The sequence below is a fragment of the Centroberyx gerrardi genome, chromosome 12 (assembly GCF_048128805.1).
Source record: "Centroberyx gerrardi isolate f3 chromosome 12, fCenGer3.hap1.cur.20231027, whole genome shotgun sequence".
NCBI classification, from domain to species: Eukaryota; Metazoa; Chordata; class Actinopteri; order Beryciformes; family Berycidae; genus Centroberyx; species Centroberyx gerrardi.
This window is the reverse complement of record NC_136008.1, coordinates 13,269,091-13,279,816: the sequence shown is the minus strand read 5'-3', so window position 1 is coordinate 13,279,816 and position 10,726 is coordinate 13,269,091. Positions and strand designations below refer to the sequence as shown.

The window sequence follows — 10,726 nt, the reverse complement described above, 5'->3', positions numbered from 1 at the left end:
ATGTTACAGTCCTCTGTGCCAAACATTGGGCAACTAGTACGTGCATTATTAGATTTAGCACTGTAAACCTGTAAAGTAAGATTGCACACCCTGTGATCGCAGAGATCTGCTTCACTTTGTCACTTCCCTGGAGTGAAACTGGTGTAGAAATGACTGCATGGAAAGACCTGAGTGTAAATATGTTGGTCAGAATTCAGTTTAATACATGATACTTTAATGCATTTGTGAGTACTCATATAAATACAAATGAAATTCCTCTTTCAGTGGTTTTATTTATGCTCTTTAAATGTAAAATATACATAAAACAGTGAATGCTGCAAATTTGTCTCTCAACATTATATAAGCTCCACTAACATGTAAATGTAATTTTCTTGAAATGCCATGAGAACACTAACCCCGCCCTATCCCACTATCTCTCATAAATGCATGCACTGTCATAGCAGACAGATGAATACACCAATTTTGAGCAATTTGATTATAAACATTACATAACAGTAGGCCATTTATGAACACTTAAACGGATATCCTGAAACCTGATCACTTGTCATCAAAAGATGCTACTTGTGACTGAGGCACTGAACCTGCCAGACTGTACTACCAAAGCTGATGATATCCCCATAGAAATGAGACCCCAAATACACGCCGACCCTTACCCATAACTCCTGCAAAGATTGCGGTTCTGCTGAAGAAATGAACATGAAATGAAAATGAAATGGGACATGAAACTGCGGTAGGCCTATCCAGGGGCACCTTGCAGCTGTGAACAATCTCTCATATATGTTACAGGATCTCAGCGTACAGTTGCAGCAGAATACTGAATTCACAAGGACACGTCACAGAAGGAACCTACGTTACAAAAAAATACATTTTTTTCTGAAATTATCTAAAATTCAAAAATTTGGATGATATGCTGGTGATGTTTTTAATGCTTTGATTTCACACCATAAACAAAAGCACTACTAAGAACTACTACTACCACCCCACTACTACACCTCTAATTAAAAAAAAAAAATACCATGAGAACGATTGCACTTGGTCTAACAAAGTACTTAATAGCACTTACTGTACTTTGTACAGTACTTAGTACAAGGACAGTTAGTGGCCATAAATAATAATAACAAGAACGGACAACAACCAGAGCCAGGTCATTTTAAAGCTGGGAGCTTTAGCCTTCTGTGGGTCTTGGCAGCCCCTGGCGTTGTTGTCAGGCTTTATATCCTGAGGGTTCCCCTCAAAATGGACCGGCAGGCACTGGTTGTCCAGCTCTTCACAGGCCAGGATCAGGTACTTGTTTTCTTCACGAATGCTCCTGATCCCACAGGTCCCCTGCTCACTCCTCACTGTTACAAAAGTGAAGCGCTGTTGGCTGACGCACAGGTTCTCCTTGTAGATCTTCCCCCCTCGGCTCGAGCAGACAGCCTTCACCTTGTCCAGGTCGCTGGGGTGGAGGAAGGACTGGGTGGGTCTGTCACAGCCCCCGTTGTTCCGGATGTACCTCTCCCAGTCGTTCTTATCCAGAGTATTGGGGGTTCCGGAGCGAATGTGCCGCTTGACAAAAGTGTTGAAGCCATTGTTCCACTTGGAGCGCTGGCAGGGAGCGTCATTCTTAGCCAGCGTCTGGTGGCCCAGCAAGAGACAGATGGAGAGAGACAGAAGAGCCCCGAGGCTGGCCATCACTCAGGATTCCTGGAGCGGAAGAGAGACGACAAGGTCATCAGTATGATCACATTTGCCTTATTTCTAGTCCTATTATATTATAGTCTTTCGCCTCTGTCAATGCATAGTACTTCTGCCTGAACCTCTATTACATACCTCTCTGTTTCACCGTCTTAAATGGTATTATAAAACATATAATCCAATAAACAGGCGTTGTATTCTTTGAAAGTTTACAACTCCCACTGTCCCTATAGACATTTCCCCACTTTCAGTGACTCATTCACTTAAGCACACACAGCAGGACTTTGAAATGCCACAGCCCTCCATACACGTTTTAACATGCAAACTATGAAAGCAAGACAGTCTGGTGGATGCACATTTTCAAACAGCTGATAGACAAGAGAACTTCCCTACCTTGTTTTGAGAGCAGCAGCGGAGGTTTCTGTGTGCTGTAACTGATCTGAGGGCTCCAGCTGTGAGATATTTCTTGCCTCCTGAAGTCACACTTCTACTTTTTCACTTCCTGTTAGTGTGAGAGGGCGTGGCCTAAGCTGTCTGCCTAGAGTAGCATTATATAACTCTGTCCACATGGGTGTGCTTTAGCACAAGCATCATGAAGGGTAGGGCTCCAGTTACAGTGTGGGATTATTTTTGGATGTTCAGTTTGTGAATGTGTGTGTGTGTGTGTGTGTGTGTGTGTGTGTGTGTGTGTGTGGGTGTGCTGCTGTTTGTGTGCCTTTAATGGTCTATTGTCCCTTTTTTATTAGTTGAGTCATTGGCAAGTCTAAGCGAGCCTACTCCCACTTCAACTCATATCTTTCATTGATTATAGACAGCTTTGTTTTGGAAAATCACTTGGAATATCTCTTAACTATTAAAACCACAGGAATGATGACTCATATAAGGTTTCTATTCTCTTACATCACACTAAATGTGAACTACATAGATAAATAGACAGACAGACAGACAAGTAGATAGATAGATAGATAGATAGATAGATAGATAGATAGATAGATAGATAGATAGATAGATACTGTAGATAGCAGTTTGGTATGCGTATTTCATTCAGTTTAATCAGACTAAATATGGGAAAACATATATTTTTCCTTACGGCACTCATGCATAATTGATTGTATTAAGTAAAAAAAGACAGTTAATACAAGTAGTAAATACAAGTAAATACAAAATGAGTATAATAACAATGGCAGATAAAGTAATCAAATAAAGTAATTATGAGCAGACAAGAATACTGTTGCAGGATCCTTTTTCAAAAATCCAAAATCCTCAAATGAAACCTTTTCACTTTCAGAAGCAAAATATAACTACACAAAGCTTCCTCTCAGTGTCTCTTTCCTGGCTTTCTCTCTCTCTCTCTCTCTCTCTCTCTCTCTCTCTTGCTCTACAGAGTATTGTGCTGTGTAACACTCCCCAGTCTGCTTTGGAAGAGAAATGATACAATGATAATACTGTATAATACTGTAAGTCCCATCCTGACCCCTGACCTCCGTTTCCATGTTTAGCCCATTAAGTAGCAGAAGGCCAGTCCCAGCAGAGTGAGCAGCAGACAGAGCCTGTCTGCAGCTCTTATCATGAAGCCATGGTCTTCGGTGGGTTTGACACAGTCTGCGTCCTGCTCCCTGGGCTCCAGGTGCCCTTTGTTCTCCTCCAGTTGGGTTGGACGGCACACGTTATGCACCTGATTACAGAGACACAGAGAGGGGAGGAAGAAAGAGAGGGCATGAACAAAGAAGCACTGTTGAACAGTCAATGCATGGCAAAAAAGCCATTTACAGTAACAACCGATAGAAGATAGCCTTATTTTCAGAGTGATGACCAGGGTCTTTTGAAATTACACATCAGATTTTCTTTGGGCTTCATAGGTCTGAGGGTCATGAACTCAGAGCGCACATACTTTTTCAGAAAGGAACTACTTTGCATCCATATAGTTACACATGTTCACACCCGGGAGATACCCCTCTGATAACAAGCCCACCTCTCTAACCTCAGGGCTTCTTTCCGCAAATTAAAGAGTAACCAAACCCAAATCTGTGTAAAGCCTGACATCTAATGGTAGAAAGTATGCTACTGAAATTGCCATCTGCAATTGGCTGATTTTTGGTGCCAGGTGATTAGATGTCAGGCTGACAGATTAGCCTGATTAGATGTCAGGCTTTACACAGATTTGGGTTTGGGGTTTAGTTACTCTTTAAGTAGGAGAGACTGGGGATGATTGTAACACATTTTGTCTCAGCCCCTATAACTGATAGTTTTGGTGTTAAAAATGTTGCGTCAAATGTGGGCACTTTGTGTCAAATTTTGACACAAAGTGCCCACATTTGTCTGCTACAAATAGCAATCACTTCAACCTCTATTATAATATCACAGACTTCATGAATTGATGTCAAATACAAGGAGTTCCATTGTTACAACCTACCCCAATACCGGGGTAAGTTGTAATACTAGCTGGGGTTAGAGGAAAGAAGCAAAAATTGAGCCCACACTATACAATTTGCATTAGAATAGCTCTAATGAAGAATGTATGACATTAAAGAACAACATGACTGTCAGTCACTGTGTGTGTGTGTGTGTGTGTGTGTGTGTGTGTGTGTGTGTGTCTTTGACTAAACTGATCCTTCTGAACTAAACCATTGTAACATTTCTTAACTGTGCATACATGTATTAGTTGTCTTTTTCACAAAATTAACTGAAATCTCAAGTCAATTCAAACTTAATTGACTTGAAATGTGGTGCTCCATCACATAACTGTTTAATAATGAGTCACAGTAACACTTTTTTTTAACACAACAGTTACAACTATCCCCACCCCTGTCAGCCATTATATTTCTAGCTGTTGTAGAACGGTTTGAGATTAGCATGGATGGAATGCATCACATTTTACTTGAAAGACTATTGTTTCATCTAATACAAGTTCTATCATTTTAGCTTCAACAATATCAGTGCTAATCAAGATATAAACTTGGTTCAAAAAATTACTTTCTTATCTCAAAATCAGTTTTTTGGCTGTAAAATCTGCAGTTTTGCTTACATAGCCATGAAACTGCACATGCAAGATCAGGAAAGAAGTGGATGTGTACAGTAGTGATCATATGGCTCTAGCTTATCCCTGATTGGTGGAAATGGTGCGGTTACAACTAACCCCATGTTACAACCATCCCCGGGCTCCCCTACAGGCATGAGAATCACTCATATTTAAACTGAGAATTTCTCTTGACAGGAGCAAAGTGTGAGTCTCAATCTCTAATCTCCTTGTATGTGCTGGAGTCTGAGTGACTGAAGACATGCACCACCATACCATGTCGCAGGCCAGGATGATGTGCTGGGTGACTCTGGTAACGTTCTTGACGATGCAGGTGCTCAGTTCACTTTGGACGGAGATGAAGGTGAACTTGTTTTTGCTAATGCAGTAGTTCTCTCTCTGTTGCTAAAGGAGAAGAACGACAGACAAAGAGGCCAATCAACATGATAAATAATGCATGCATGGTCAAGTTCAGTATCACTTCAGTGCATGGCCAAGGCTTTCATTACACGGAAAGCCTGATTTTAAAATTAACAGGAGATTATACACTTTACACATAAGGTAACACTTTGTCCCTCAGTTCACTTCTCTTTCAGAATAACACTGGGTTGAGATCAGGAACACAAAAAAAGCAAGACAGCAAGAGCGCAGAAAAACAGTAATACACAATAATGCAAGCTGTACATTCATAAAAAATGACAATAGCCTACTCTCTGTCTTTACCTTCCCTGCAGTGGGTGTGCAGACGTCCTCCACTTTGTCTCTGTCGGGAGGGGAGAGGAAGGACTGGAGGGACCTGTCGCAGTCTGTCTGGCGTTTGAGATAAGCCTCCCAGTCATTATAGTTTAGGTTGTCCGGGGTATCAGAGGACAGGTGGCGCTTCAGGAAGACGCTGTAGCCATAGGTGAACTCAGCCGGCTGACAGGGGGCCCAGTTGGCACCGGCCAGGTGGATGAACAGGCAGACGGAGACGGAGAGGAGAGCAGAGAGCAGCTTCATGTTGTAGAGCTGCCAGCAGGGATGAAGGAGATGTGGGAGTCATGAAGTCAGAGTGCGAACTACAGGGGAGCATGAGCTCCCCTGAAAACATTGTGAAATTATGGGGGGTCTCTAAAATATTGACAATATGCTATTTTTGCCATGCATTTCTATTTTTATGTATCTTCATCATCATGGATCATGCGTAAAATTAGGCTATTATTGATGTATGATTCATGCATGAGGGTGATTCATCACTAATTCACTTTAATAAAGATACCGGCATGCATGCTATTCTTGCCATCGAAGCGTGGCGGCGCAATATCAAACTTCACTCACTTTAACTCAAAGATCAGAAAAAAAAACTTTCTTAGTCCCACTCAGTCTGCGCGCCATAAACTGTGCCCTGCTTTAGTTGGCCGTATTGTATCATACTGTGATGTTTGGTTTTGATACCCGTGTGGAGGTTTGATGTGGTCAATTAACTGATTATTATATATCAGATGTGCTGACATGAAGCAAGTAGGCCTACAAGCTTGCAGCTATGAATGTTTCTTTGCAACAAAAGTCAGTCAGTCCTCTCTTTGAGGCACGCGCAAGCACGCCCCCCCCCCCCCCCCCCCCCCCCCCCCCCCCCCCCCCACACACACACACACACACACACACACACACAAAGTGAGCTCCCCCGGAAGCCATGGTATAGTTCGCAAATACACACAACTATATACAACTTACTATCTCTCTATCTATCTATCTATCTATCTATCTATCTATCTGTCTATCTATCGCTGCAACTGGTAATTAGATGACAGTTTCAATGACACTCGCCAGACTCGACAACCACAGTTCTTAAACCACTATATTGTAAAATACATACTTACTTTGTATCGTTATTGTTGCGTTCGTTTTGCAGACTGACGGCGCACCCTAAATTTTTTGTTTTTTTGGGTGTTTCCAACTAAAACATGATGTAATCTCTCTCTCTCTCTCTCTCTATCAGTGTGGACAAAAATCTCTATCTATCTATCTATCTATCTATCTATCTATCTATCTATCTATCTATCTGTCTATCTACTGTAAAACTTCATAATGCCTGTAGCCTTTATTTACATTAAGAGAGCACCAGGCCCATATTGGAGTAAGGGCGACTGCACTTAGCGGCAGCGGCAGCTGCCGGTTGATGATGGAGGCACCTGCCGTTCCAGTAGTGGCACTTTTTGTTGCCAGTCCGCTCCAGCGGTACTTTGGAAAAGGGGGCGGGGCAGGATAGTTGGCATGCTGCCGCTGCCTTCGAGGCACGCGCAAGCACCCCCCTCCACAAAAAAAGTGAGCTCCCCCGAAAGCCATGGTGTAGTTCGCACACTGCATGAAGTCATGTGCAAATACACACAACTACATACAACTTACTATCTATCTATCTATCTATCTATCTATCTATCTATCTATCTATCGCTGCAACTGGTAATTAGATGACAGTTTCAATGACACTCGCCAGACTCGACGACCACAGTACAACTATATTGTAAAATACATACTTACTTTGTATCGTTATCGTTGCATTCGTTTTGCAGACTGACGGCGCACCCTAAATTTTTGTGTTTTGGGTGTTTCCAACTAAAACGTGATGTAATCTCTCTCTCCATCTCTCTCTCTCTCTCTCCCTCTCTCTCTCTCTCTCTCTCTCTCTCTCTCAGTGTGGACAAAAATCTATCTATCTATCTATCTATCTAGCCTATCTAGTCTATCTGTCTATCTACTGTAAAACTTCATAATGCCTGTAGCCTTTATTTACATTAAGAGAGCACCAGGCCCATATTGGAGTAAGGGCGAGTGCCGCTGATAGATAGATGGCAGTTTTGTCAGAAAATGTCACATTATTACAGTGTGGCTGACTTTGAGGGCCACCCATAACTTTTCTTAAACAGCTTGGACCTAAATGTTAGTTTGTAGTGAAAGTACAGGTCGGTAGGAGTGTTTTGACATATAACATGTGCACATACAATGAAAGGTGACCTGTGTAGTGTTTAATCTGTGTAGCCTATGTAGTCCAAAAATGGCAAGTCTCTGATTAAATGTAGAGGGGGACCTTCAACCAAATGATTATAACAATTCATAACATGGAAAAACATTGTACAGATTGTATAGTTGTAATTTGTTGCTTAATTATTTGTTTTTTGTGTGCAAAAAGACGTTTTTTCAGTCAACATTTGAGTGTTGTGGATTTCTAGAAATTACGGTCTTATTCTGAAAAAAGGCAAGTAACCATTGTCACTGCTGTCCGTGCGTTGTACCAGCGAAATGACGGCCTCTGGCCTCTGCCGTTACGCCCCTGGTGCCTGCTTTAGGGCTGCCATAGTTTCCAGCGGTGCTGGCCATCATGATCAGTGAGGTTTGGGCGTATACAGTATGGCAATAGTAGGAACTGCAGTTTGAAATGAAGTAAAACGTTGAGGTTGTGCTACAACCCTGGTTTTACGAATGAGAGTGAGAGTTCGTACTTCAGGCCACGCTGACACTTGTTCAAGAGCTGAATGATGTGCCAAAGGACAGTCAGTGACAGTATATATAGCGCCTGGGCAGGCTGAGTGACATAGACCCTGGGGGGGTCCTATCACAGCCTGTCAAGGCCAAGTTGAGACTTGGTTGGGTGAAAAGGGCTTATCGCTTTATTCAGTGGTGCTGCCTGAATAACTACTGGTTCATTATAGAAAATAGACAGAACCTAATAAACCATAACTTTTAATCATATCTAGTGTTTTACCTATGTGATCAAATAAGAATGAGCTAAAGACTAATTATTATGAAACCAATGAATTAGATAAATGTACCTCATATTAGGGGATGACCAAACCTATGAGTTTTAACAAGCTGAGAATTTACCTCTGAGCAACACCTGGCTATCTGCTTGCACAAGGCCTTACTTTAAAGACCCCTCTGAACCTAATCTCCTCGTGCATCTCACCATCTATCCAAACTAACAACCTCGCGTTTGTTAAAATATCACCAGACATGTGTTACTCCCGATTCCTCACAGTCTGTCTTTGTTCTCAAGCTGCTAAGAAATTATCACTTTGCAAAGTCGAGTGGTCTCAGATGGCCAGGCGATGCTCTTGTTTGTTACACTGTAGAAATTGGCTGCTCCACCTCAGAAGAGCAGCAGTCTACTTTGTGAGATCCTTTTGCTCTGTACACTGTTCCATGCATGCATGTGCAATAAATCGGCCATACTTTGGATACTCCTAACCCGAGTTTTGCTGATTTTCCTCAACACTAGCAAGGTCTAAATGATACGGTTTAGTTAATGGGCCATTGCTGTTGAAACTGTTATTCTATGAAACATGACCATGGGAGTGAGGGGAGAAAAACAAAACACTACATTTTTTTAACAACATAATTTTACTACTGTTTTTGTCAAATGTTATAAGCCCATGTTATATGATATTGATGGATGGGATGTATTTGCTATTCTCACTGATGCCTAAGGCTTTTCCATTATTCACCATTTTAGTGATGACCAAGGGCAAGTGTTTGCCCTAAGAAATGATACCTCTGTAGATATTTCAACAAACTATATACTATGCCATATACTGACTAGTTTTGTTTCTACTTATTTCAAAACGACAAAGTAAAATTACTGGGCCTTTGCCATTGAAACTGTTGAATCCTATGAAATAGCTTTGCTCTTCAGTTTTGCTCTTGACTGTTTATATATTTCTGTATCTGACATTATTTCACTACTGTTTTAGTCAAATGTTATAAGCGCAACTCATGTATTCATGGATCTGATGCATTTACTATTCTCACTGATGCTTTTATTAATCCATTTTAGGGATGACCACATACAGAGTATGACAATCAGTGCTTGCGAAAGGAATTCTATCGAGTCTAGAGCCCAAATTAAAGTAATTCAGTAAGTGAATACTGTGACACATCAATTTACATGTACGTATGTACGTATGTATGTATGTATGTATGTATACATGTCTTTGTATTGCACAGGTGGATGGAGACCGACAAGGGCAGCTGAATGCGGATTAGGATCATTGTGGAGCAGATTGTTGAGAACTATGAGGGACAGTAGGTGGAGGAAGGAGACCGGCTGGATGCAGAGCTACGATGAGATGAGCCCACAGAACTTGAATGGATAGAGCGGTCATTCCCATTAAAATCAATGTTCCTGGATGGTCAGAGCACCGGACATTTTTATGTGTACCATTGGGCTAGCTTCCCTATAAACCGACTTACGGCAAGTCGCTGAGGCGAGAAGTTTTTCAGCAAGGATCAAAGCAAAAAAACTGTAAAACTGGCGGAGGCTACTTACAGCTGAAATAAGTTGTCACTCATGCCACCACTGTGTGTTCATCTTTTACCAGTTGCTGCTGTCTTTTTAAGTAGCTCAAAAGTTTTGACATCTGTGTATCTACTAACTCTGAAACTGTTCTGCTTTATGACAGCTCAGTGTTTTGCCAGGTCATGGCTGTTTTTACATTTGAATGATGGCACACGTGTACATGTTGTTGTGTTTGTGTTTAAAAAGACTGAAACTCAATGCACTTTGTTAGTATTTTTTTGTATTTTTATCTCTGATGTCTCTAAAAATGTTTGTTATTTTGTTTTAAATTTGTGTAGGTGATTGTTGTTAGTACAAATTTTATTACATTTGATATTACATTGCATAAAATGTTAATCTATATCAGTAGCGTAATTGTGTCTAAAACATTGGGGGGACCAACTGACGGTTGGGGGGTATGGGGGCCCGCCCCCAGAAAATTTTACAAATTTTAAATCCATTTCCTGCAATTCTACAGACTTTGGCATCACTGTTGAGCTTTCTTGAATACAGTAAAAGATAGACTAAATCATCTTCACCAAAAAAGGAAAATGCTAATTGACAAACTTGATACAGTATATTTAGGCTTAAGTTTTGAACACAATTAAAACATTTTTTTTACCATCCTTCTCTCTATTAGTTATAGATTTTTTCTTTTACAGTGTAATGTGTCTACTTGGAAAAAAGGGTTACTACATAAATCTTAACAATGGAGTAAAGATCAA

General features: G+C 41.1%; 2 protein-coding genes across 3 annotated transcripts; both read right to left on the bottom strand.

Moving 5' to 3' along the window:
- Positions 1 to 1,027: 1,027 nt before the first annotated feature.
- LOC144541940 (uncharacterized) lies at positions 1,028 to 2,199 on the bottom strand. 2 transcript variants are annotated; one of them, XM_078287299.1, is made up of 2 exons: positions 1,813 to 1,922; positions 1,028 to 1,686 (listed from the first exon to the last, which is right to left on the bottom strand). In XM_078287299.1, the coding sequence occupies exon 2, from the start codon at positions 1,672 to 1,674 to the stop codon at positions 1,096 to 1,098; it is 579 nt and encodes a 192-aa protein (XP_078143425.1). In that variant the 5' UTR covers positions 1,675 to 1,686; positions 1,813 to 1,922; the 3' UTR covers positions 1,028 to 1,095. The 2 variants fall into 2 exon arrangements, with proteins under 2 accessions (XP_078143425.1, XP_078143424.1); XM_078287298.1 differs by lacking the exon at positions 1,813 to 1,922 and adding an exon at positions 2,071 to 2,199 and having other exon boundaries at positions 1,029 to 1,686.
- A 536-nt stretch (positions 2,200 to 2,735) lies between these two features.
- Positions 2,736 to 5,692, bottom strand: LOC144541922 (uncharacterized). The gene is made up of 3 exons (XM_078287087.1): positions 5,417 to 5,692; positions 4,970 to 5,098; positions 2,736 to 3,352 (listed from the first exon to the last, which is right to left on the bottom strand). Exons 1-3 carry the CDS (start codon positions 5,690 to 5,692, stop codon positions 3,173 to 3,175), a joined length of 585 nt encoding a protein of 194 aa, XP_078143213.1. The 3' UTR covers positions 2,736 to 3,172.
- Positions 5,693 to 10,726: the final 5,034 nt, after the last annotated feature.

What these genes read in the sequence shown, in the direction of transcription:
- LOC144541940 (XM_078287298.1), bottom strand. Translation starts at nt 1,674, where the DNA reads ATGGCCAGCCTCGGGGCTCTTCTGTCTCTCTCCATCTGTCTCTTGCTG.
- LOC144541922 (XM_078287087.1), bottom strand. Translation starts at nt 5,692, where the DNA reads ATGAAGCTGCTCTCTGCTCTCCTCTCCGTCTCCGTCTGCCTGTTCATC. An exon ending in GCACACCCACTGCAGGGAAG is followed by an intron (nt 5,099 to 5,416) that starts GTAAAGACAGAG and finishes CTTCTCCTTTAG; the next exon opens with CAACAGAGAGAGAACTACTG. An exon ending in TCATCCTGGCCTGCGACATG is followed by an intron (nt 3,353 to 4,969) that starts GTATGGTGGTGC and finishes CTCTGTAATCAG; the next exon opens with GTGCATAACGTGTGCCGTCC.